Source organism: Tasmannia lanceolata, unplaced genomic scaffold (genome assembly GCF_043159265.1).
Source record: "Tasmannia lanceolata isolate RefF3 unplaced genomic scaffold, GAP_Taslan_0.1 ptg000003l, whole genome shotgun sequence".
Taxonomy (NCBI): Eukaryota; Viridiplantae; Streptophyta; class Magnoliopsida; order Canellales; family Winteraceae; genus Tasmannia; species Tasmannia lanceolata.
Window position 1 is genome coordinate 54056892 of NW_027518680.1, and position 27603 is coordinate 54084494.

The 27603-nt window shown below is 41.6% G+C and overlaps 1 protein-coding gene and 3 pseudogenes across 2 annotated transcripts; 2 read left to right on the forward strand and 2 right to left on the reverse strand.

Moving 5' to 3' along the window:
- Positions 1-7503: 7503 nt before the first annotated feature.
- LOC143863329 (desmethyl-deoxy-podophyllotoxin synthase-like) lies at positions 7504-9730 on the reverse strand (annotated as a pseudogene).
- A 1698-nt stretch (positions 9731-11428) lies between these two features.
- Positions 11429-13462, forward strand: LOC143869929 (premnaspirodiene oxygenase pseudogene; annotated as a pseudogene).
- Positions 13463-17604: 4142 nt separating this feature from the next.
- LOC143869931 (desmethyl-deoxy-podophyllotoxin synthase pseudogene) lies at positions 17605-26108 on the reverse strand (annotated as a pseudogene).
- On the forward strand, positions 19625-25273 carry LOC143863336 (uncharacterized). Of its 2 annotated transcripts, XR_013240867.1 has the most exons (6): positions 19627-20260; positions 21155-21236; positions 21315-21389; positions 23849-23930; positions 24540-24677; positions 24887-25273. XR_013240867.1 is itself a non-coding variant. In XM_077374024.1 (5 exons), exons 1-5 carry the CDS (start codon positions 20166-20168, stop codon positions 24560-24562), a joined length of 357 nt encoding a protein of 118 aa, XP_077230139.1. In that variant the 5' UTR covers positions 19625-20165; the 3' UTR covers positions 24563-25273. The 2 variants fall into 2 exon arrangements, 1 of the variants encoding a protein (XP_077230139.1); XM_077374024.1 differs by having other exon boundaries at positions 19625-20260; positions 24540-25273.
- Positions 26109-27603: the final 1495 nt, after the last annotated feature.

Consider the following 27603-nt stretch of genomic DNA (forward strand, 5'->3'; position numbering starts at 1 on the left):
AGTGCGGAGTGCGGAGCACGGAGTGCGGAGTGCGGAGCACGGAGTACGGAGCACAGAGTGCGGAGTGGAGATGTGAATTTTCATGCGCGTAGGAACACGCGCGTGCTTGATCATATTTTTGAGTGGGAGAATGTGTCCATCATAAATATGGGACACGTGGCGCCATTCGAGTGTCGTTGAGATGCGTGCGTCGCATTTATTGCCCCACCGTCTCTGAAAAGTTATAAAAGGAGGTTTACCCCCTTTCATTTTTTACTTTTCACTTTTCATCTTTTCTTCTATTCTTCTTGCTCTAGGAGCTTCGACTTCTCAGTTCTCAGTTCGCAGTTCGCAGTTCGCAGTGGGAGTTAGCAAGGACTTGACGAGCTCCACTCACCGGTATTCCTCTCAGCCCTTCTCTTTACTGCATGTCTGATAGTAATTCGAGTTCCGAGTCCGATACGGAGTCCTCCACTAGCAGTAGTTCAGAATTTAGGCCGCCGGAGGAGCCTGTAATGGCTAGGACGTCCGCTAGGATAGATCTTGTAGATAGCGACGACGGAGGGGACAGGGACGAGGTGTTTTTAGACTTGAACGCCACTCCACTCCCCACTGGTAGTCTCTCCCGAGCAGAGGGGAGTGTTGAAAGTGACGTTGCTGAGGCGTCTACAACATTCCTTCCTGGCCGGGCGGTGGAGGTGCTCGCTAGAGCGCGGATGGATGCCAACCCAAAATACAACCTGCGAGCTCTAGTCGAGGAGAACTATCTCACCAGGTCCATGCTGGGGGACATTAGGGATAAGTACTGTGTGCCCCCAAGATTTGAACTGAGGGCAGCTATAGAAGGAGACAGAGCCTGCAACGAGAGCCAGGATCTCTGTATTTACGAGGAGTCTCTGAGGGCGGGACTCCAATTTCCTTTGCACCCATTTTTTACTGCGATGCTTCGATACTACGGACTGGCCCCAGCTCAAGTAGCTCCGAACTCATGGAGACTACTGACTGGGTTCTTGTATCTCGTCCACGACCGGTTAGAGAGGAGCGTGAGCTTGTCGCTATTCCGTGCTTGTGCACATTTGAAGAGGCATAAGGAAGGGGGCTGGATCTACATTAGCCAGCGCCCTGAGCAAAAAATCATTACCGGCATCCCCTCGTCAATACATTCATGGAAGAATAGGTTCTTCTACGTCGAGGATAAGGAGGCCAGTGAGCCCTGGCATGTCCCTCTGGTGTGGGACACTCCGGACACTTCCAAATTAAGTCGAAAGCCGCTCCTCGAGAGTGAGGACAGAGAGACTTTCGCCTTGATGCGGAAGGAGATCGAGCAATCAGGCCTTATCCGCTGTGCAGAGTTCTCAGGAGAGGAGGTGCTAGTTGGACTGGGCGTGAGTGCCGCGACTCCAGAACGTATGTAGCTAGACTTGTCTTTAGAATATGTTTACTTTTATATGCTTGCTTCTGACTGCTCGCTTGTCTTGCAGAAATGAAGAAACAATCGATCGTTGAGAAGATAAGACAGGGAGCCCAGCCACGGGCACAGGAGGGTGCCGCACAGGCACAACAGGAGCGCCAGAAGAGAAAGGCGACTGTGTTGGGGAGTCCGGCCCCATCACAGGGCACTCCTCCACCCCCATCTCAGAGGGCCAAGACTACGGTGAAGCTAATAGGCCCCTTTGCCCAGGGCGGTGGCTCTTCTAAGTCCGGTGGTGCTTCTACTGGAACCGGTTCTGGAGCTTGTCCTCCTACGGGACTTAGTGAGAACGTCTTTCGACCCAATTGAGCCGTTCTGAAGGATGACACTGCCCTAGGCGAGAGCCGAGTAGCAGCAGAAATCATGAGCAAGTGTCTGCTGCGGAAGGACAAGCAACAGGTCCTTCGCGAGCCGCCAGCTACAGGAGAGGAGGCTGTGTTATCCTCAGCTTACCAGGTAAGGAAGAGGTGATCAGTTTGCTAACTTTCTGCCCATTTCTTTCTTTGACCATACCGATGCCTGTTTCCCTGTTTCTTTCTGCAGATCTTGCTCTACTACAATGATCTCAAGGAGAAGAGTAAGAAGTTCTCCGAAGCCATCACCGCATCTGAAGAGGTGAACGGAAAGTTGGCCACTGAGGTCCAGGAGCTTCAAACGAGCATCGGGCGAGTACAGGAGGAGAAGAAGTTGTTGATGGAGGATCTGGCCTCGGAGAAGCAGAAGCTGGATAAGGCTGCCGAGGCTATGAGCGCCCAGAGAGAAAGAGCCAAGGAGAGGCAGAATGTCGCAGTGAAGGCGGCTGTTGAGGAAAAAGAGGCCGAGCTCTTCAGCCTATCAAGTGAGGCTTATAGTCTCAGATACTACGACTGCCTCCAGGAGCTCCAGGCCTGCAATCCAAACTTAGTAATGCAGAATATGACTCTCCCTGCCAGGCCAAAGATTACTGATGAGGAGCCAGATGCTCCTGCTGACATCACCTCTCTTCCAGACGCTTAGTATTTTTCTGTTTTCATTTTGGAATGGTCCTTGAGACCCTGGAATTTTTTGACAGCCTTTTGAGGTTAATTTTGTAATGGCCCTCGAGGCCCGACACTCTGAGTAATGAAATCATACTTGTCCTCTTCTGTTTTCTGTCTCTAGTAAGCTTTAACTGTTAACTGAGTGACTTGCTCGGCTTGCCCTTTAGTTTTTGATAACCTGGGACCAAGGCTGTTGATAACCAAATTTTGACGAACCGGCTTTCCAGTGAGTACCCAAGTTTGGGAACTGGGTTTCCAGATACAAACACCCAAGTTTAAGAACTGGGTTTCCAGCAAGTACCCAAGTTTAAGAAGTGGGTTTCCAGAGAGTACCCAAGTTTTGTGAACTGGGTTTCCAGTGAGTACCCAAGTTTAAGAACTGGGTTTCCAGAGAGTACCCAAGTTTTGTGAACTGGGTTTCCAGAGAGTACCCAAGTTTAAGAACTGGGTTTCCAGTGAGTACCCAAGTTTAAGAACTGGGTTTCCAGTGAGTACCCAAGTTTTGTGAACTGGGTTTCCAGTGAGTACCCAAGTTTAAGAACTGGGTTTCCAGTGAGTACCCAAGTTTAAGAACTGGGTTTCCAATGAGCACCCGAGTTTTATGAACTGGGTTTCCAATGAGTACCCGAGTTTTGTGAACTGGGTTTCCAATGAGTACCCGAGTTTTGTGAACTGGGTTTCCAGTGACTAAGAGTGAAACAAAGTCTGCAAAAAAGATTATTTATTTATAACAACAAATTTACAAATTTACAAAGTCACCTTTTTACGTCGAATAGTTTTGGCTATTGATAATAATTCCTGAGATTTTTGGAGTTCCATGCGTGAAGTAATAAGTGCTCCTCCAGTGTCTCTAGCTTGTAGCTTCCTAGCCGGATAACTTCTTTCACTCGATATGGCCCTTCCCAAGTCGGGGAGAGTTTCCCGACTTTCGTCGGTTGGGAGACGGCTGCCTTTCGAAAGCGAAATGTCGTCTCTTCTGCTTCACCGGTTTACAGGTTGAATCAACACCAAGCCTGTGTGTGCTGATCTCTGGATCAATGCCGGGCATATCGGCAGGAACCCATGCAAAGACATCTGCATTGTCCTGGAGAAAATTGGTGAGCTGGTGCTGAATGCTGCTGCTGAGGGAGGAACCGATCAGAGCGACTTTCTCAATGTCCTCCGGACACAGTGGGATGGAGAGGAGGTCTTCGGCAGGTTGAGTCCCTCTGAGCTCGTCCCTTACATCGAGCAGTTCAATTGGCAGTGATTCCACTGCATTTTTGCTTTGAGTGCCATTGCGTAGCACTCTCTGGATTGAGGTTGATCTCCTCGAACTTCCCCCACACCATTGGGGGTTATGAACTTCATTTTTTGGTGGTAGGCCGAGGCTACTGCACGGATCAGGTTCTGGCCAGGCCGTCCCAAGATAGCATTATAGACCGAAGTGGCCCTTACTACCAGAAAGTTGACCATGGCGAAATCTTGACAAGGTGGGTCTCCGACAAGAACAGGGAGCTCGATCTGCCCTACTACTTTCACGACCTCTCCGGAGAAGCCAAATAAATCTGAGTTCGCCGGCTTCAGACGGTCGTCGCCTATCATCATTTTCTCAAAGGTGTGGTAGTATAGAATGTCCGCTGAACTCCCATTGCCTACGAGGATTTTCTTCACCTCCCAGTTGGCAACGAGCATGGTTAAAACCAGTGCATCGTCGTGGGGCAGGATAAGGTTATCCAGATCTGCATCTGAGAAGGAGATCTCATTCTCTGTTCTCGTCTTTTTGCTGGTTGTGTGCACGGCGTTAACTCGCCTTGCATATGCTTTGCGAGCGGTAGAGGAGGTACCCCCAGCGGCAGGCCCACCCATAATTGTATCGATGACCCCCCTTGGCTGAGATCGGGGTGCCTCAGGCTGCGTATTGGCCGGCTGAGGGGTTTTGTCCCGAGCAGGGGGCTGCTGTGATCCCTGAGGGCTGCGGCCCTGGGGGCTCTTTCCTCTGCGCTCTTGGTTGCGGCTGTCAGTTCGGATATACTTTTTCAAATAGCCGCGGCTGATGAGTTGCTCAATTTCCTCCTTGAGTTGCCAACAATCATCTGTGTCGTGGCCGTGGTCCTTGTGGAACCGACAGTACTTTGAAGGATCTCTCCTATTTCCCTTGGAGATCATTCTAGCAGGCCACTTCACGAACTCCTCTTCGCTGATCGCCGCCAGTATGTGCTTTCTGGAGGTGTTGAGAGGCGTGAAGTTTTCTTCTCTTCTCTGAGGAGGCGAAGACTTATCTCTCCTGGGAGGTTTATCCTCCCTGCGTTGCTTAGGGAGATTCTTCTCTTCAGAGGTTATCCTCCGATTTGAATTAAGAGCTGCCAGTGTTTCTTCCACCGTTATGTACTCTTCTGCCCCGGCCATAAGATCCGCTAGTGAGTGCGGATTTTGTCGAGCCACCGCTCGACGGAAATCATTAGACCTGGCGCCTGCGAGGAGCGCATTCATTGCTGCTAAGGGATCTAGATTTGGCACTTGAAGTGCCTCCCTATTGAATCGGCGGACGAACACCTTCAGAGGCTCGTTGTCGTCCTGTCGCAAGGCCATCAGGGAAGCTGTTGTTTTCCTTGGCCTGCGGCTGCTCATGAAGTGGCGGACAAGATCCTCTCCAAAATCATCAAAATTGCTGATGGAGTTCGGTTTGATCCTGGAATACCAGTCTCTTGCCGCGCCAGTTAACGTCGTTGGGAATGCTCTGCAAAGAAAGCCATCGGAAGCTCCGTGGAGGAGCATCATTGTTCTGAATGTCTCCAAGTGGTCCACGGGGTCTGTAGTGCCGTCATACTGAGGGACGGCGGGCATTTTAAACCCTCTGGGTGCTGGGGCACCCAAAACATCATCGGTGAACGGCGTCCTGCTTGAGAACGCCCTGGGTACGGGCCGGCTCTGGTCCTTCGCCAGTTCTTCTATCCGATGATCCGTCTCCTCCATTCTCTGTAGTAGCGGATCCGTCCTGTGGTCCAAGGACCTGATCCTTTCCACAGACTGGCTCGCCGCGGAGCCGGATTGGCTCTCCCGACTCCTACGACGAGGTCGACATTTCGCTGGTGGCGCACGATCTTCATGAGCTCGGCGACTCTGTGCGGAGCGGGACCGCAACCTTTCACGGTGATGAGGCTCTGTTTGGGCATGCCTCGTCGTGGGGTGAGGGATTTGTCTGGTGGAATGATGAGTTCGGCCCTCCCCATGGTGTGATGACTCTCCCCTGCGGACACCTGGCCTTTCCTGGCCAGGTCGCGGGGCCTCTGGAGGAGGTTGAGGGGGCACTTAAAGTAGTTGCTGGTACTGCCCAACGAGGGCTGTCATCTGCTGAAATAGAGCTTGAACTTGCTCCGGGGTGGGCAAGGGATTCAGATGTTCTGAGCGAGCCGGGCTCTGCTCTGCTGTAGCAGAAGCTGCTACTACTAGTGATGCAATTCGCTCGCTCCGGGTCCTGCGGGGTAGCGCGGTTTGGGTAGTCCGCGCCCGCGCAGTAGGCATCCGCGTACTCTTGCGTCCTGCCATTTTTGTGAGTGGGATGTGTAAGGACAGCTTTTAGTTCTGGGGTCCCACGGATGGCGCCAATCTGTTAGACCTAAAATCGGTAACAGGTACAGCAGTGACGTAAGAGCTGAGGTGGATGACTAGGGGAACTGAGTCCTGAGGGACCGGAGTGAACGAGGAGTGAGGTGGTTGAGAATGAGTCCAGCTATGAGGGCTGAGTCCTGCACAAGGCAAGCAAGGTCAGAAGACCGACCCGGGTTTTACTCCGGACAGGCCCTTCGACACTCAAGTCAGTATGGACAGGAGTGAAGGGGAGAAGTCTAAGAGTTTTGGGTGGAGAAGAGGGTTTTTTGCATTACCCATTTTTTGTATTACCCGTTGGTTTGAGCTTTGATCCCCTATTTATAGGGGAAAATCTGGTGAGGTGTCCAGGACAGGTGTCCTGGACAGGTGGCGGCCTGTGAGAGGCTAGAATTCACCTACTCCAGGACAGGTGGCGGCCTGTGAGAGGTTGGAGTTCACCTACTCCTGGACAGGTGGCGGCCTGTGAGAGGCTGGAGTTCACCTACTCCTGGACAGGTGGCGGCCTGTGAGAGGCTGGAGTTCACCTACTCCTGGACAGGTGGCGGCCTGTGAGAGGCTGGGATTTTTACACCCCATCAGTTAAAATCGGTAACAGGTACAGCGGTGACGTAAGAGCTGAGGTGGATGACTAGGGGAGCTGAGTCCTGAGGGACCGGAGTGAACGAGGAGTGAGGTGGTTGAGAATGAGTCCAGCTATGAGGGCTGAGTCCCGTTGGTTTGAGCTTTGATCCCCTATTTATAGGGGAAAATCTGGTGAGGTGTCCAGGACAGGTGTCCTGGACAGGTGGCGGCCTGTGAGAGGCTAGAATTCACCTACTCCAGGACAGGTGGCGGCCTGTGAGAGGCTGGAGTTCACCTACTCCTGGACAGGTGGCGGCCTGTGAGAGGTTGGAGTTCACCTACTCCTGGACAGGTGGCGGCCTGTGAGAGGCTGGAGTTCACCTACTCCTGGACAGGTGGCGGCCTGTGAGAGGCTGGAATTTTTACACCCCATCACCAGGTACTGGGTTCAAAACCTAACAACTCGATATTTGTCACATGTGCCACTGTACGGGAACCCAAAATAAGAGGGACGTCCTCATGTGAAGAGAGTGTTGAAGTGTAAATGATTAATTATAACAGCTTAAGCTTTTGGAGTAATTGTTCTTTTCACACCCACATATTGTATAGTTGATTTACCTGATTGTTCCTCAAGCAATCATAAGATTTTGAACATGGAAGATGTAAATTGTCAAAATAAAATGTAATTTGCTGGTATTTTAGCTTCTTCAAATTGGAGTATAGTTTGCTTCTTCACATAAACACATGAATGTTTCCAGGATGTTAATGAACAAGACGTACTTCTATATATCGACTGTATCTTCCATTCTATCCAACATGTGTATGTGTGTATGTGTGTATGTGTGTGCTCAATATATAGAAGATAAACTTAAGAATCATTTTCATGTCCTTATCATGAATTTCAATTTTGTTACAATCATTCATTTTCATTGCATGCTTTCAATTCACATAAACTACTCATAAGTAAATGAGATTTACACACTAAACACCTTACACACTAAACACCTTTATTCCTCCTTAATAAGCATGCTAAACTCAATTGACAATGGGGCAATGAGGTATTGCAACTAAGCTTAGGCTAGTTTTTCTTGCCAGAGTTAAGCTAAAGGCTTCCCTCATGTCCAAATTCTCTGCTCTCATTCCATGTGGGAGTTTCCAATCAAAAAAATAGAGTAGGTTGGCAAGGGCTAACTCAATGGTAGCGAGTCCAAACAACATACCAGGGCAACCCCTCCTTCCAGCCCCAAATGGGATAAATTCAAAGTCATGCCCCTTGAAATCGATAGAATTACGAGAAAACCTCTCCGGCTCAAACTCTTCAGGGTTCTCCCAATATCTTGGATCTCTTGATAGTGCCCATGAATTGACAAGAACCCTTGTCTTCTTGGGTATCTCATATCCATTGATCTCACACTTATCCATTGATTCTCTAGGAACTAGCAATGGAAGAGGAGGGCACAACCTCATAGTCTCCTTGATAACAAGTTTTAAGTAGCTTAATTCACCAATGTCACTCTCTAGTATCTTCTCCTTTCCTTTGAGAACCTTTCTCACCTCTTCTTGTGCTTTCTCCATTTTTCTTGGGTTTCTCACTAGCTGTGCCATAGCCCATACCATGACAGTTGATGAAGTCTCAGTCCCCGCCCCGAACATGTCCTGTAAAGGGAATAGATACACTTATTTCAAAGAACCGAATAAATCTTTATAGAATGATTAAAACCATTATATACTGAACTTTTTTAGAGTGTGTTGACATTAATCTTTGGGAAATACTATATTCACCACCTTGTAGTAAAAAAAGAGTAGTCGTAGTACACTAGAGGAAGGTGGCCCGGGAAGAAAAGGGGGAGAATATATCACTTCGCTTTTTTTTTCTCTTTTCTTTTTTTTTCTTTTTTTTTTCAAATTTTTATTGGCTTCTCTAGTTTATTTTTTATCTCTACTTTTTCTTTTTATTTCTTATATTTTTGCATGCATCTTTGTCTCTTTAAATGTATTTTTGCAATTCATAGGTTTTTATGCCCTAAATGTATTTTTATATTTATTTTTAATTTCCATGTTTTCCTTTATTTACTATTTCCTCTAACATTTCAATATAAGAAGCAAAAGCAATAATACAAGACAACAATAGCAACAAAAAATTCCAAGCTTCAATCATTTGAAACAACACATTGCCTAGTCAATTACAAAAAAATACATACCAGGATGACTGCTTTTATATTGTTGGTTGTGAGAGGAAATTCAAAGTCTCCATGCTCTTGAAGTCTTAGAAGAACATCAACCAAATCCTCCTCTTCATGTACCTCCTCATCACTCTTCATCAGCTTCTTCTCCTCTCTGTGTTGTTTGATGATGTCCTCCAAGATCCCATCAAACTTCCGAAAAATCCTCTGTAATCTAAACTTTGTTCCGCTAATCACACTTAAAAATTTTAGCGACGGAAACAAATCGGCAACATTGAATCCCACTGCGAATTCCAATACTTCCTTGACTGCGGATATGAATCTTTCTTGATCCCCACACTTGTAACTGCTAAAGGTGGCCCTTGATGTTATGTTGTTGGTTAATGACATAAGCATCTTGGTTAGGTTAATTGTCGGTTCATTTGCCGACATTATGGATCGGATGAGATTTGATACCTCTTCTTCCCTCACTTTGTGATACGATTGAACCCGCTTGGAACTTAGTAGTTCCAAAATGCAAATCTTTCGGAGTTGTCTCCAGTAAGCGCCGTAGGGACAAAAGACTATGTCCTTACATCCGTACGATATGATCTGTGCGACGAGGAGATCAGGTCTTGTGGAGAAGTTGAGATCATGGGTCTTCATGATCTCTTTAGCAAGTTCGGGGGAGGAGATTACTACAGTGGAGATTTGACCAAATTTGAGGTGCATTAGGGGTCCATGTTTGTTGGCTAAGTCTCTAAGAGAGTGATGTGGTAGTGAGCCTAGCAAGTGGTGCAAACTACCTATGATGGGTAGGTTCCATGGCCCTGGAGGCAATTTTGGGGTTGGGTTTTGGGTCTTAAACTTTTTTCCAACCTTCATCACCATGAACAAGAGAGAAGGAAAGTGAAGAGAAGAGGAAAGGAGGGAAAGTGGATTTCCATGGATTGGATGAGGGAAGGAGGTATGGGTGTGTTTTGATATATGATATTAGGCTTGAAATATGTAGTTGTACTCTAGAGGTGTGCCCTGCGTGCGGTATAAAAAGAGATTAGATATTGTATTATATAACTCCTGCATCACCCCAACAAGAGCCCATATTTGAATAATGGATAATTGAAAGTCTCTCTCTCTCTCTCTCTCTCTCTCTCTCTCTCTCTCTCTCTCTCACGAATAAAACAATAGAGGACAGCTAGCATTTGTAGAAAAATGGATTCCTCAAAAATGGCACATGCCCAAGAAAGCAAGGAAAATGGCCAAATCGTTGGGTCATTTTCACTCTCATCACCAGAGCCCGATTCCCCACCAAACACCAAAAGCACTATGAAAATGGCTAAATCTTAGGTCATTTCAATTTCTTCTTTATTCTCAGAATGAAAATCCATTTTAGAAGTGTTTTTCAAACAATATTTTAATCATCCATGATGAAATGTTGGATAATGTATTCCAGAAAAGTGAGTTTGGAATGAGAAACTCCAAAAAATTTAGGGCGTGTTCGGCGTAGCTTCTCAATCTCACTGTAAGGTTCGGGTAGAAACGGACTGATGAGAATCTGCAGAAGCTCAACTCTACTGGGCCGTACAGCCCGAACAAGATTTTCAGGATTTTCAGGATTTTCTCATTCATGCACCTACAAAATAGGTGGAAACCATTTTTATAATGGCTGCAGAACATGCCCCAATAGAAATCAAATAAATGAGAAGTCTTGGGTTGCTATGGGCATGGCCCCTAGGTATTTTAAACTATATAAATGTAAGAGGGCTTCTTAGCAAAACGGACATCAGTTTTGTAAAAATAGACAAAACTTTATGTTAGGAGACATGCCTAAGAAGATAAAGAAGCAAGCTCAAATCCCCGCAAAACGCCAAAAAAAAACACTGAAGATATAAACAAAGTGCCTAAATATCATTTTTTTTATGATCTCTCTCCTTGGTCATTTCTCCTTCCCCATTGCCTCTTCTTTAATCGTGTTGTTTCTCTGTTTTTTGGCTCTTCTACATTGATCCCTTTTTTTTGTATTCTAGCTTTTCTCTTTAATAGATTCCTTGCTAATCTGGGCAAGAAAAAAAAATGATGTCCAACCATGAATGAATGTTTGTATCATATGGGAATACTACTGAATTTTTTTATACTATCAAAAACACAACATAGAACAGTCTAATATTTTGAATATCAATGTGTTATATTAAAACCAATGTTTAAAAACTCCCCACGTAATTCATCAACTTGTCCGAGTCGACTCCCTCTTATCTTGGCCGAGTTCGCCCGAGTTTTGAGTTTTTTTTCCTACCAATTCAATCATAACTCCTCACCCAAGTTAATAAAAATTGACTGGGTCAATCAAAGACTCGCCAAAGTTGGCTCCCTTCGATTAGTTCCGAGTTCTCATCCAGAATCTGAGTTCTAAAACGCTAATTAAAACTACCTTTAATAAAGGGAAATCATACCAGCACAACCATGTTTTGATATTTTCACTTACGCATCTTATCTTCTAGTATTTAAAGAGTAGGCAAAAGGTTAATACAGTTCCAGAAAACCTCTCAGAAGACAATTAAAACAGAAAAAGACAAGCTGGGTCTGTTCAATTATTAAAACATGGTTGTGCTGATATCACTTCCCTTAATAAAATATACTAATTAAGAATGTATATTTGTAGTAAAGTACTAGCAGGATGCAGCAGTGGGGATATGCTCTTTGAACCCCAACATCTATCAGTAAACATAAAAAGATAAACTCTTGGCATCAAAATAACTACGAGTCCAATAACAAAGACATCAAAATGCACTGCAACTTCTCTCCTCTCACCCTTGGAAGTCCACTTACCATCCTTTTCTCTGCTCCTCACATTCCTTCTCTTAATGTTCATGTTGATGAAAGTGAGAAAGAGATTCAAAACTAAAAACCCAATTCCAAAATTGCCTCCAGGGCCATCGAAGCTACCCATCATAGGTAGCATGCACCACTTGCTAGGCTCACAACCACATCATGCCCTTAGGGACTTAGCCAAGAATCATGGACCTCTTTTGCACCTTAAGCTTAGCCAGGTCTCTACAATTGTAATCTCCTCACCTGAAGTTTCCTCTCATTGCCGACAACATAAAAGCAGTCATCTTGGTATGTATGTTTCCTAACAGATAGGGCAAGTGAAATTAGAAATAAAAACTGAACTTGAAACCCAATAACAATCTTAGAACTTTTTGTTGTTGTTGTCATGAGAAGTAGAAATAAAAACTGAACTCGAAACTCAATCACAAAACAAATTGAAAAGGATAAGACTAGAGATAAAAACTAAAACCATCACGTTCTCAAAAAACTTTAGTTAATTCCTGTTAAATTTTAAAGTGTATTTTTTGGGTAGCTTTATTTTTATTTTTATTTTAGTGATGTAGTGAAGAGAAATATGTATTTTGTGTCCATGGGCGTTTTGGTTTTTTGTTGGCCTAGTTTGCACATGTGTGAGCCACACATGTTTGCTCCATCTTTTCCCACTACCTACCTATTTCAAATTCAAACCCTTACTTGGAACTCCAAACCCACCACTTCTCTAAGCATTAATGACACCACTTTCTCATATCCACTACCATTTACCTAAGCTATTTTCTCTTTACTTTCCTTGACCAAGCCTAATTCTCATTAACTTAACTTGATAGAGATTCTCCACTACCTAGACCTCCATTGAAGCTTCATTGAAGCTCTCTTGTGTGCAAGCTTTTCTCTTGAAGCTTTCTTCTTTTTTATTGTTCTTGATCTTGTAGTGTTGTTCTTTCTATCATATATTGAAGCACATCTTTTTTGGCATTGTTCTTCTTCTACTTTGGTTGTTGATTTTGGGCTAGTGTAAACTAACTTTGGTTTCACTATTTGAGGAGAGGATTTTCCGGTGGTGAGAAATCCGTCTTTCTTTGTATTAGGATTTTAATCACTGATACAGCCAATAAAGCATCGGTTGGTTGTGTGAAATCAATGTATTTATTCTCTTTACATGACATGTTCGCAGCGGGGACTGAGACCTCATCAACTATCATGGAATGGGCAATGGTAGAGCTAATGAGAAACCCTAGAGTGATCGAGAAAGCACAGGCAGAGATAAGACAGGTTTTCAAAGGAAAGGACAAGATAGCAGAGAGTGAAATTGATTAATTGAGCTACTTAAAACTAGTTATCAAGGAGATTATGAGGCTGTGCCCTCCTCTTCCATTGCTAGTTCCTAGAGAATCAAATGAGAGATGTGAAATCAATGGATATGAGATACCCAAGAAGACTAGGGTTCTTGTTAATTCATGGGCAATAGCAAGAGATCCAAGACATTGGGAGAACCCTGAAGAGTTTGAGCCAGAGAGGTTTTCTCGTAATTCTATTGATTTCAAGGGGCAGGACTTTGAATTTATCCCATTTGGGGCAGGAAGGAGGGCTTGTCCTGGTATTTATTTTGGACTAGCTTCTACTGAGTTAGCCCTTGCCAACCTTCTCTATTTCTTTGATTGGAAACTCCCTCATAAGATGAAAGCAGGGGATTTGGACATGAGTGAGAACTTTGGCATAACTCTGGCAAGAAAAGCTAACCTAAACTTAATCGCAACCCCTCATTTTCCAGATGGGTTTTGAATTTAGCGTGCTTTTTTAAGGAAGAATAAAGAAGTTTGATTTGTACAGTTCATGTGATTCATGCTTTCAAGTTATGTGATAGAGACATGTAAATGATTCTTATCAATATTTTCTACATCTTGAGAGTTTCACACACACAAACAGAGGGAAGATAGTGTCAACAAAGAGATGTCTTGTTCATTAACATCAGGAAATATTCCACACAAACATCGGTACTCTTTGAATAGGTAAAAAACTAGTAGGGAGGTAGAGCAGATATTATTAAGACAATTTACATCTTTCATTTTCAAAATTCTACATTTTGCTTTATGAACAATAGGGTATATCAACTACACAATGTTTGGAGACCATGTAAGTTTCTTATATGTAGGATTGTGTTCATTTGCCTTCGATCAAATAGTCGTGACGAATGGGCAGATAATCTTTACTGTTGAACAAAATTTGAACATTTTTTTCACATGCGCGTGCGCGCACACACAGTTCATGTATGCTTCTATATTTTAAGTAATGCAACAAAAAACTAGTCGTAAGGGTACCCCAATAGTAGGGGTGCAACTCAAGCCGTATTAGATCGGTTTGAGGCCAACCCCAGTGCAACCCGAGGTAGCATTACCCCAGCCCTAACCCGAACCAAACCGAGCCTTGAGTCGAAGAGGGTCAACCCTAACCCAGTCCCGCGTCTAAACACGCAACGCTAACCTTACCCATCTAACATGATTTTCCAAATCAATTTGATTGGCCTGAGGAAAAATAGATAAAATACAAGAAAAAAAAAAAAACATGACCCTAAGATTTTTGTTGAGAAAATCTGCTGGGCAAATCCCATCCCAATCCGATCATATACAAATAAACGGAAAAGTTAAAAGATAAACACAAGCCACAAGATGAACACCTGGATTTTACGTGATTCGGCCAAAATGTCTACATCCACGGGTGAGAACGCGATCTTCACTATGAGAAAACAAAATTATAACTATTACAACGAGATTAACCCGCTAACCCGCGAACCAAAACCCTTTCCTTGTCTTCTCAACCAAGACTGTGAACAAGAGAACCCCGAGAAAAATCCCAAGAGAAAACCTGAGAAGAAACTCTCTTCTTCCTCTCTATCTCTCTCCCTTATCTTCTTTCTCTCTCTTGCCTCCTTTTGCAGCCACCAGACAAAGAACCTCCCACTCCCAAGAGAAAAACCCTCCCTCTAGCTTTTCATATCATACGTTTTACAACATCTAAAAAAACATACTTTCATGTTCTGCCTTCCGACCACAATTAGAAAACCTAATTATATTAGGTAACTAGAGGTGGTAAGAAACAAGGTAACTTTACCAACAATCTCCACCTTGGCTTGTTTCCCAGCCAAATGAAGATTTTCCGTTGATGTCGTCGTCGATCTGTTGTCGCCGCAAACCACCATTGGTCTTCTGAAGTGCCAGCTACATACCCTCGAATCATCCAAGTTCTGACTCCACCTCACTCAATCAACACGGCCAATGTACATGTGTAGTTGCCAACCGCTGACTCACCCAATCAACCATAAAGAGGGATCTCGATCCATCATCCGCATGGCGGGTACCATCACCTACTCACCATCGTCTGCAATCTGGAAACTCATCTCTACACTAACTGTGCTAGAGACCCTATGCGTGCACACGTCACCACTTTGCTTCCAACTAGCCATCGAGATCTTATGAACGCTAGTCATTGTGTCCCCAACCAGACAATACAATCTACCACAATCAGTATCCTTCATCTTCTCTGTCTTCGTATCCTTTCCCTTCAACACCTTAGCCAGGACTTGTTGAACAAGGATGTCCTTCACCCTCATCTATCAAGGGTGAAACTACTCTTTCCATCAAACAGTCTGTTAGAAACTTACCTCTAGAAGGCATCAAAGGGAAAGAGAGCGAGAGGCAGATGAGACGCGTGGTTACGTGGTAGAGGAATAATAGATAGCCTATGGTCATTAAAAACCATATAAATTTGAATTATTTAGGGGCTAAATGGTAAAAGAATATGAGAGAGAATGAAGGAGAAAAATCGAGAATTAAAAAAAATTATTCCTTTTTCCTCTACAAGATTCCATAAATGATTTTTGGAAATCTCCATATTCATATCAGTTCGGATCGGAGGGTTAGGATCATCCTATGGAACTGATTTTTGGGGCACAACGTACAACCTATTTACGTTGTGCCCAAACAGATGAACGGTTTGGATCATCAAAAAAAGTGGGTCGTACCTACTTTTTTAGACTTCACGTGTTTTCACGGTCACCCATCATATAAATTCTCTATATATATAAAGAGAGGAAAATGATTGTGAGCTTGAAGGTCATATAGCTTATATGAGCTTGAGGGCCCAAACACATGGGTCCCACATTTTTTGTGGTGATCCAAACCATTCATTTGCAAGGCCCCATCATAGATATAGTGTGTACCAAAAATCAGCTTCATTGCATCATCCTAACCCCTCCAAAAGTGGAGGGCAAAAATGGGCAGATTTGTGGCAGATTTTAGAAATTGTATTATATAATTCCAACATCACCCTAACAATTACGTGGACGTTTGAAAAATTGAAGTCTCTCTCATGGATAAAACAATATTTGCCTCCTTTGAAAGCTTGTGCGTTGCTTCTTAAGTTGCCGATCATATCCTTGAATTGATGTATTTTTTTTTAGCTGTTGTCATTTGTCGAAAGGCATCTTTTATTTCTTTATTTTCTCCTTAGGTGTGATAAATTCACCCATTTTTTTTTAACTTGGGACAGCCACCTGTAGTGTATTTATGACTACTCTTTTACACGGAGACGGTCCCGAGGAAAAAAGATGCGAATATAACATATTCCTTTGTCAAAAGGCATTTTTATTTTGTTCTCATTAATTAAGTCATAGGATTCCCTTTCTTGCTTTCTCTTGGTTGATAAGAATTCTCCTTCTTAGTAGTTCTTTACTTATTTTATTGTCTATTCTCTTATTTCTTTAATATAAGAAGTTGTTGCTCTGGCAACAACTACATAATTCATAACATGTTTCCTTTTTAGCATCAATTGGATTGGCACAATAAGGAATCAAAATCCAAAATCGGTATCCAAATCCAATTTTACTGGAAAAGGAATAGAAAAATCAAAAATTAAAATTAATTCAAAAAATTACTAAGCGGTATCCGAATACCACTTCTTCGGGTGAGAAACAGATTCCGGCATTTTCCTCTTTAATTCCGCCTTGGTCTCATTTCTGCCTCCCTTGATTCGGTTCATTTTTTTAAACAAAAGTCAGAATCCGATGGAATCGGAATAGGATGGCGATTCTAGCACCTGATTCTGGCAATCCAACCGAACCCTTAGACCATGTTTGGCAAACATGAATTTCTTTTATGATAAATTATTTTCTCTAGTCAAGTGGGGAGAGAGGCGTGGATCGGATCGGAGAAGGAGAGACTTAAAGGTGAGCTACTCATATATCCCTTTTCCACTGTCTGTCACCATTGGGAAAGCTAATATTTCAGGAAAAAAATTCATGGTAGCCAAACATGCCCTTAGAAATTTCATTTTTCCCAGTTATATATTATTTCGTTCGGTTCTTAAACTCATAAAAATAGGGGATTTGCTAGGCAATTTTGTAAAGGGCGATGATAAATTCGCACCCTGCAGGATAATTCGCACCCCTTTAAAGGGGGTATGTGGCAGACTTCAATGCTTTTTAACGTCAATTCACGTTACAGGGTGCGAAATATCCTACAGAGGGTGCGAATTTATCATTGCCCTTTTGTAAAAAGTTTCAGGAGAGAACAAACACCTAGAAGCAGATTTTTCTTAATTAATTCATCTGAATTGGCTGTTCTCTCCTGAAAAAGTGAGTTGTGAAATGGCTTTTTGCAAAATTGCCTAGCAAATCCTTAAATATAATATAAGAAGACCAGGGATCTCTTTCGTTTCCTTTTGAACATTAATTAAATTCATAATTGGCTTCGCAAGAATAGCGGCTCTTAATTTTAAATGAAGGTTCCTAGCAAAATGGGCACGGGTCCTCCATCGTGACGACACGTACGCAACAAACAAAAAAAGGGAAGCGTGCTGAGCTCAATTGGAAATGAGAGAGGCCTTATCAAGAACTTCAATTTTGTTGGAATCATTCTTTTTCATTTCATGCTTTCAATTCACTTAAACTACCCATAAGTACATGAAAATTACACATTAAACTCCTTTATCCCTCCTTAACAAGCATGCTAAACTAAATGGACGATGGGGAAATGAGGTGTTGCAACTAAGTTTAGGCTAGTTCTTCTTGCTAGAGTTATGCCGAAGGCCTCTCTCATGTCCAAATTCTCTGCCTTCATCCCATGTGGAAGTTTCCAATCAAAGTGGTAGAGAAGGTTGGAAAGGGCGAACTCAATGGTAGCTAGTCCAAACAACATACCAGGGCAACCTCTCCTTCCTGCCCCAAATGGAATAAATTCGAAGTCTTGCCCCTTGAAATCGATAGAATTACGAGAAAACCTTTCTGGCTCAAACACTTCAGGGTTTTCCCAATATCTTGGATCTCTTGATAGTGCCCATGAATTGACAAGAACCCTTGTCTTCTTGGGTATCTCATATCCATTGATCTCACACTTCTCCATTGATTCTCTAGGAAGTAACAATGGAAGAGGAGGGCACAACCTCATAGTCTCCTTGATAACAAGTTTTAAGTAGGTTAATTCACCAATGTCACTCTATAATATCTTCTCCTTTCCTTTGAGAACCTTTCTCAACTCTTCTTGTGCTTTCTCCATTTTTCTTGGGTTTCTCATTAGCTGTGCCATTGCCCATACTATGACAGTTGATGAAGTCTCCGTCCCCGCCGCAAACATGTCCTGTAAAGGGAATAAATACGCTAATTTCAAACAACCAAACAAATCTTTATAGAATGATTAAAATTATTATATATAACAAAGGTTCTGATCTTTTTTTGAGAATTTCTTTCCTTTATTTTTTTTCTTTTTTTCTATTTTTTGCATTTATTTTCTTTTCAATCTTTTACAGGGTTCTTGAGTTAAGTTTTTATCTCTACTTCTTATTTTTCCTTTTTATCTCTTATATGTCTGCATGTATCTTTGTTTCTTTAAGTTTATGTTTACATTTCATAGCGCTTATGCCCTAAATGTATTTATATATTTATTTTAAATTTCCATGTTTTCCTTTCTTTCCAATTGCCTCCAACATTTTCAATTTCTAAATGAAAAAAAAGGAGGAAAAAACCCAAGAGAACAAAAACAACAAAATTTTCCAAGGTTCAGTCCTATGAAACATCACTACCTAGTCAAGTAGAAAACATACATACCAAGATGACTGCTTTTATATTGTTGGTTGTGAGAGGAAATTCAAAGTCTCCATGCTCTTGAAGTCTTAGAAGAACATCAACCAAATCCTCCTCTTCATGTTCCTCCTCATCACTCTTCATCAGCTTCTTCTCTCTGTGTTGTTTGATGATGTCCTCCAAGATTCCATCAAACTTCCGAAAAATCCTCTGTAATCTAAACTTTGTTCCGCTAATCACACTAAAAATTTTAGCGACGGAAACAAATCGGCAACATTGAATCCCACTGCGAATTCCAATGCTTCCTTGAGCGCGGATATGAATCTTTCTTGATCCCCACACTTGTAACTACTAAAGGTGGCCCTTGATGTTATGTTGTTGGTTAATGACATAAGCATCTTGGTTAGGTTAATTGTCGGTTCATTTGCCGACGCTATGGATCGGATGAGATTTGATACCTCTTCTTCCCTCACTATGTGATACGATTGAACCCGCTTGGCACTTAATAGTTCCAAAATGCAAATCTTTCGGAGTTGTCTCCAGTAAGCACCGTAGGGACAAAAGACTACGTCCTTACATCCGTACGTTGTGATCTGTGCGACAAGGAGATCAGGTCTTGTGGAGAAGTTGAGATCATGGGTCTTCATGATCTCTTTAGCAAGTCCCACTACAAGAAAAAGGGTTATTACCGACGTTCACTTACCGGCGTTCTTAAAAAACGTCGCTAATATTGTATATACACCAACGTTTACTAAATAAAACGATGGTGAAATGATATTCTCACGCCACTAAGTTGTACCGCCCAAATAGATATACACCGACGTTCACTGAGCGTCACTAAAGTAGATATATTACTGACGTTTTGTATTGAAACGTCGTTAATTAATTTTTTGCATCTTGGAATTCAGCGACGTTGGGGAGAACGTCCCTGGATATAATATTCACCGGCATTTTATATCAAACGTCGGTGGTTCTTTAATACAAAACCCTCGATATTTTAACTCTATTAGGGCACAAAACACATTCCATCGATATTTTTTTCTCTCCCGTGTGCACAAAAACCCTCTCCGGCCTCAACCCAGGGCCATCACCTCCACCATCTCGACCGTCCGGTCACCCATCAAAACCCTAATTCCACCTTATCCTCCAAACTGCCATCCTTGCAAACCCATTTTCCTATCACCATCATCATTGTTATTCATCTTCTCCGTTAGATCCAGCCACTCTCTGGCAACCCCGTCAAATCCGGCGAGATCTTCTCTACTCCGGAAACATCACCACCTCCACTCCTTGATCGGAGAGCCTCAAGCTGTGGGGAAGGATCGGAGTAGGATTTTGGGAGAAAGTGTTGAATTCTATGGTTGTGAATTTGGGGGAAGCTGAACAGGTTCTTGTATGTGAAGATAAGGATTTGGAGCTGGAGGCTTTTCCCTGTAAATAGAATTCTAATTAGAATCCTAAAATCCGGATTCTAAAATCATTGTATGCAAATGGCCATTAGATCCAGGCCCCTTTCGTTGGCTCTGGAGGCTTTTCCCTGTAATCTGCAAGAACAACTCAATCGATACATGGATGGAAGGTTATTCTCTTACACTATTCTTTCTTTTATTTAATTTAAGTTTTCGCTTGAATTTTGAGATGTGTGTTCCTGAATTTTTTATCTTGATAAGCATTTGAATTAGTTCAGCCAGAATTAGTTGAAACAATCTTTTATTTGTCTCTGATTTTTAATTGCATTTCTGAATTTTTTAACTTGAAGCTTTTTTATAAACCTAATTCCACACTTCAAATCATCCTAAATCCCCTGCATTTCCACAAATAGAGCCCTAAATCGGCACACCAATACATACATTTTGTATGTATGTATATGAACAAAGATGTCTGCATATGCTTCATTCATTGTTTCGAAACTCCCCTGCATCATCATGGACTTCCTGGAGTTGGCTGCCTTTTACCCTGGTCTTGTCCAGGTGAGTATTTTGGCCTATAAATACAATCAAAACTCCATTGACTCTTTTGAGTTAATTATGATCACGTCAACCGAGTACTAAGCCGAGTCATCCAAGTACTCGGCTGCTTCGTTCTGAGTCGATTAGATGCACATCATTTTGCTAATTTATCAGGAGCCTTATATGCAACTGTTGGACTCAACAGGTCAAATAGATGTAAAGTCAATTCTCAACAAAATTGGTCTTTAAATTTCCACCGAAACCGACACAAAACGACCAAAATGTTTCCATTTCCATCCCCTCCGAAACCGAAACCAAACGTTTCCATCCCCTCCATAGTTCGTATGTGTAGCTTAGGATCAAACCGTAATTGTACAAATTATTCATGTCAATGTATTGACACATTTAAAAGCAAGGCGTTTTGACTGTTCTTTTTCTTTTATCGTTGGATTGATGTTACAATGGTCTTCAACTATTTTAGATGCATAATTGCCTAGCCATTGAGTGCATTTTTTCAATTTCAGTCAAGTGTTACATGGGACAGCTGGGGGAATGTCAGGGACTCTTCAGCAAGTCCAAGCTCGAAACCAACAACTTCCTACCCAGGTCTGCATTGATGAATACAGATACTTGCTTATTTGTTTATTCTTGTTATGTGTTGGGGTGACTGGAATAGTGAAACAGGACATAGAAAGCGAGATGAATCTGGCAATGACTCCAGGGGTGCAGGTCCTGATGGATCTTAAATTGGAGTTCCTGGTATTGATTATTCTAACTTGTGGAGTTCATTTTTTTTTGAATGGTGACTTGTGGAGTTCATATATATTTAAATTTTTTTTTAAAAATAATTGCAAACCCTTATTGCAAAGAAATTACCTTCACATCTTATTTGGCGGCTGTGAGTTATTTGCGAAGCACTTCATAAGCAGTTTCTACTTGAGCTCCCATTATTTACTTTTTTGAATGGCACTTGAAATCCTATTATGATTACAAATTTTTGCATATTGCTATCAATGTACATAATCATGACCAGTAGTTACACAATTATGTAATCCTAGAATAGGAATTTTAGCCAAGTGCACTAAGAAATGGTCCTACCTCAGTTCTTCAAAAGATGTAGCCATGCTTTTTTAGCCACAGAATATGAACTAAGGAAAGTTTTGGGGTTTGTGTTCTCGTACTGAATTATAATCTCAATTGACGAAATTTTCTTGTGCTGAGGAAATGCTCCCTGTTCTTGTCTGGTTTGGATTTGTTTGTCTTTCCTTTGAAAATAAGGCCCTGTTTGGAAAAAAAATTTATTTCCACAATTTATAGGAAAATGATATGGTTATGGTTAATTAAGAGGGATATTATCATAAATTGAAGGTCCCTATGAGTAAAAATTGAATAGGGTTAGTTCAATTTAATGAACCATTGAATATCTTTTATTTATCTCATTCCGTTGGGCTCATTAGAATTGGGTGCAAATTGGGAACGCCGGTGAAAGTTTACAAGTCCGGTAAGGGTTCAGAAGATCAGTCTAGTTCCTTCGATTCAGAAGAAATCTGACATCTTTCGGTATTGGATCGTTTCCCTCTTCAAAGCTATAGTTAATCAGTCTATTAATTTCTTTTTACAGTGCATCAATTCATTGTAATTCTGGTTCATAACACAATTATAGTATTTTACTAGACATTCTCTTAACTCTTAAGAAAAGGTTACTAGACATTCTCTAGAGCCTACTTGTGCATTTGTTATTGTTTACATGCCCTGAGTTGATTAATATATTATGAGCTTTGTGCCAAAATCTCTGCCATGATGAGGAAGTTTTGTCCAACAATGATGTCAAAATGCAGCTCTAGTTATGCGAGTTTGTTTAGCTATTGTATCTACACCTTACATACAAATGTGTATGACATCAGTTTATTGTATTTATGGTTCGTATTGTTTTGTGCCTTATTTGTATCCCATAACTCCAACACAGTGAAGCAGTGTGATCAGGAAATGATGTTTAATATTTATTAACATTAGTAAATAATCCAAATAAATATTTATAATTCTAAAATATATATATATAATAAGCAAAATAAGTAATAGTTGAAACTCGTGTTATCTATTTTTTGTAGTTGTAGTATTTATAACTCAACCGCCTAGTGTCGAGTCGACTAGGATTTACTTTGGCCACGTTTTGACCTGCCTCCGCGTTTTGAAACAATGCTTACACTGATCATGACCGACATAAAAGAGAGCAATTGATCTCCAATTTGGCTACAAGATTATGTGACAGCTCATTCACATGTCAAAGAAGAGCATGAACTTAGCTTTTATTAGAAGGGAACTGATTTTGTGAATGCTAGTCAGTGAATGTCGATGAAAGCAAGACTTTGAAGTTGCTTACAAAGATGATAGTAAAGTTGAATGCTTAGTTGGCTAGGAAATTTGATATCAAGGATCTGGTGGTTGGAGATCAACCACAAGTTGTGTTTTGTCTTTGCTCCATGGCATAGTGAGTTAACTATCAAAGTTGCAGTCTGTGATGGCTTTGCCCCCTATAGAAGCAGAGTATAGGCTTTGCTCCAAAATGTGTCCAAGGCTAATCCTAGTCCACCCGGCTTGATACAGCTAAGTTCTTGATCGACTAATAGGAGTCAATAATTGGTGTAGTCATAGAATGGGTGAGTCAAAGAAGTTTTGATTGACTTGGTATGGCAAAATGGGATTCAGACAAGCACCTGACCAAGGTAAAATGGAGTAGACTTTGGCGATTGAATGATTAAAGCAGAGAGTTTTGAAACAGTGAAACATGCCCATTTCATATTCGAGCACAAACATAGCAAGACACCAATATTTACTTGCTTTTGCAATCTGATTAGCTTTACCATTACTTATTATGTGAATGACAGATATGTTATCTATTCAGTAAGTAGACACTTAAGTCTTAGTCCATGCCGGCCATTTGCTAGCTTAATTGAGCTCCAACACACCCTTCTCAGCTTCGTCAAAGAGCATCCTTGCTCGCTTGATCTGACTCTTCATGAAATTATAAAAGTTAAATAACGCCTTTCTCCAACAGCTTAAGCTTTTGGCCATTATTGCCCAGCTAAGGTCTTTTGCTCTGTTTTTTTTTTTTTTGAATGGTAGCTAAGGTCATTTGTTTCTTTCAAAAGCTAAGGTTATTTGTTTCTTTCAAGTGTATCCCGTTACTTTTGCATTTATGGTTTTTAACTATTCTGCAGCATGGTGGAGATGCGCTTGTTCTTTGCTTTGTTAACTTCACAAATCCAGGGTGTGCAACAAGTGCTTTGAGGGCTTTGCAAGGTGACTCTTCTCTCCCTTGTCTTTCTCATTGTTGGTTGAAGGTTACAGTTGCTTTAGGGTAGTTCAATTGGCACCTCTTAGCATTTGCTACTTCACATTATAGGGGTCATTACCACAATTCTCATGCGCGCGCGCACACACACATGCACGCACATTATATATTTGAGAAACAAGTTGAAAATGTTGAAAATAATTCCTTTTTGGTTTGCCTATTTACTTAATGTTTCTAAAAAGATTTATATAAAGCTAGTATATCATGAATCTCAGATTCTTTTCATTTCTATATTATCCATTAAAGAACTACCTCTCTTCTTCGCTTCAAAGTTTTCCTTGCTATCATTTAATGCGACCATGAGAGAGTGCTATGTGGAATTTATGCTTTCACTATTCTCGTTACCCTATCAGTTTTCAATATGATGTAATTTTAAGTGTTAAAAGAAGCATTCTCTGGAGAAAGTTCAAACATCTCTGTGTGCAAACACACCCCTGTGACCTGGATAACTTCTCAGTTTTTTATTAGTGTCGAATGGTCTGTATCATTACTTCTATAACTGATCTGCTATGTCCATTTCATTCATTGATGAACTCGTCTTTCTGATGCTATCACAGGATATCTTCAAGAGCTTGTTTAGAAGCTCAGCAAATTGGCCAAGCCATAGACAACAATGATCTCTCTGCAGCTAGTTCCGTTGGGGGCCCAACGCTAATGCTGACTGGGTCCAAAATGTCAATAGAGCTTTCATCAAGGTTATCAAAGTTTCTAGAATTCAGTTAATCAAAGGCGTTATATTATGGTTCATTTCAGTATAATATTGTTTTGGTTTTTTATTTCTTGTTTTTGTTACATTCCTTTTGTCAACTGAGCTTAAGTCCTGAGGAAAAGACCGAGGTTGATACATTCAAGTCCTCTTTAGCTACATTGATTTCATCAGGTGCATTGCATTTTTATGGTGTAGGACCTCAACATGGGCATAAGTCGAGGTGACATGTTCATTCATCTTCACCGCAAGAAAGACGGGATTTATGATGCTGTAGAGCAAAATATTATAGTACGTTTCATAACATTGATGCTTGTTTAAAAAATGTTATAGAACCGTGTAAAAGATCTCTGGAGATGTTATATAATTTTGTTTCTTGTCATTGTATTTGAAACGATGGATGCCATTATAATGTCATTTAATGTCCTTTAAATAGTCTTTTTTTAGTACTGTTGGATGTCACACTGAGGAAGAAGTTGTTGGTATATGGGTTGATTTTAGATGGAGATGGAGATAGTTGGTTTGATGATTTTTGTTTGGAGGACCTTCTTGGGTTTAATTTAAATGGAAATGGTGGTTTGATGACTTTGGATGCTTTTTTTTCTATCGTTTGGATGCCAATATGTGTATATATATGTTACTTTCTTATGGTGGTACATGTTTTATACAGGTTCATATTCACTGTGCTGCTTTATTTCCAAAAAAAAAATGCTAATCACCGGCGGTCATAAAACCGTCGGTGAATAATAAAAAGAAAACGCCTCTACATCTTTTACCGACGGTCGAGAACGCCGGTGTATATCATCTACACCGACGGTTCCAATGAACGTCGGTATAGTTTAAAGAGAAAGTCCTAGTTTAAAGAGAAAGTCCTAGTTTAAAGAGAACGCCGGTGTATATCATCTTTACCGACGCTGTTGAAAACCATCGGTGAATGTCCTTTTTTCCGGCTCTTTCACCCCTTTTTTACCGACGTTTAAAACCGTCGGTATAACATCATACAGCGATGGTTTATTAGAACCGTCGGTAAAAGGGTTTAGTCATGGTAGCATTACCGACGCTATGACAAACCGTCGGTGTTACGTTTACCGATGTTTTTACGACGTTTTACCGATGCTCGTGAACGTCGCTAAATGTCCTTTTTCTTGTAGTGTCCGGGGAAGGAGATTACTACAGTGGAAATTTGACCAAATTTGAGGTGCATTATGGGTCCATACTTGTTGGCTAAATCTCTAAGGGAGTGATGTGGTAGTGAGCCTAGCAAGTGGTGCAAACTACCTATGATGGGTAGGTTCCATGGCCCTGGAGGCAATTTTGGGGTTGGGTTTTGGGTCTTAAACTTTTTTCCAACCTTCATCACCATGAACAAGAAGAGAAGGAAAGTGAAGAGAAGAGGAAAGGAGGGGAAGTGGATTTCCATGGATTGGATGCGGAAAGGAGGGATGGGTGTGTTTTGATATATGATATTAGGCTTGAAATATGTAGTTGCAAAGAGTTTCTATTGCTTTGAATGCGGATAGAATCCACAGGGAGCAATAAAGTCTTTAAGTCAACTATACTGTTTCTATATATAGCTGTGCCCTGCGTGCGGTATAAAAAGAGTTTAGAAATTGTATTATATAACCCCTGCATCACCCCAACAAGAGCTCATATTTGAATAATGGATAATTGAAAGTCTCTCTCTCTCTCATAAAACAATATGAGGACAGCTAGCATTTTCACTCTCATCACCAGAGCCCGATTCTCCACCAAACACAAAAAAAAAAACTACGAAAATGGCTAAATCTTAGGTCATTTCAATTTCTTCTTTATTCTCAGAATGGAAATCCATTTTAGAAGTGTTTTTCAAACAATATTTTCATCATCCATGATGAAAGCATGTGGCAGCTGCCATCTAATAAAATGTTGGATAATGTATTCCAGAAAAGTGAGTTTGGAATGAGAAAGTCCAAAATTTTTAGGGCGTGTTCGGCATAGCTTCTCATTCTCGCTGTAAGGTTCTGGTAGAAATGGACTAATGAGAATCTGCAGAAGCTCACTCGGAGTCGCTCTGCAGAATCTCATCATCCGGTCTCTCAAAAATGTGAAAAATGGAAACGAACTCTACTGGGCCGTAGAGCCCGAACAAGATTTTTAGGATTTTCCTACTTTTCTCATTCATGCGCCTACAAAATAGGTGGAAACCATTTTTATATTGGTTGCAGAACATGCCCCAATAGAAATCAAATAAATGAAAAGTCTTGGTTGCTATGGGCACGGCCCCTAGATATTTTAAACTATATAAATGTAAGAGGGCTTCTTAGCAAAACGGACATCGGTTTTATGAAAATAGACAATACCTTATGTTATGACACATGCCGAACTAGTGAAGTCTGTAATACAAGCTTTTTATCGGCGGCTGGAAGAGTTGAACTAGTGAAGTCTGTAATACAAGCTTACCAAATTTTCTGGTCATCATCTTTCAACATCCCAAAGAGTACCATGGATAGGGCTGTTCATTCGGTTTAAACCGAACCGAATTCACCGAAAATAACCGAACCGAAATATTTCGATTACTGAAAAAAGAAAACCGAAACCGAACCGAATTATTTGATAACCGAACTTGAAGTACCGAAACCGAAAAATGAATTCGGTTGTTCGGTTATAACCGAATTATATGAGTGTAAAATTTTGGATTTTAAAATGGAAGTAGATGCGGAGGAAATAGGTTGTAGACGACTGATTTGGGTAAGAAATACAGGTTAGAGAAACTCACTGGAAATAGGGGTGTCATCTTTGTGGTGGTTTCTCTCCAGAGTTGCCTTCATGGACGATGGTCTGGACTCACCGGAAAACCAAAGCTTCGTCGGCAGGACTTCTGGCATCCTCGGGTGGGAGGCGTGCGAATAGTGGCACCTTCGTCAGAGCCGGGCCCG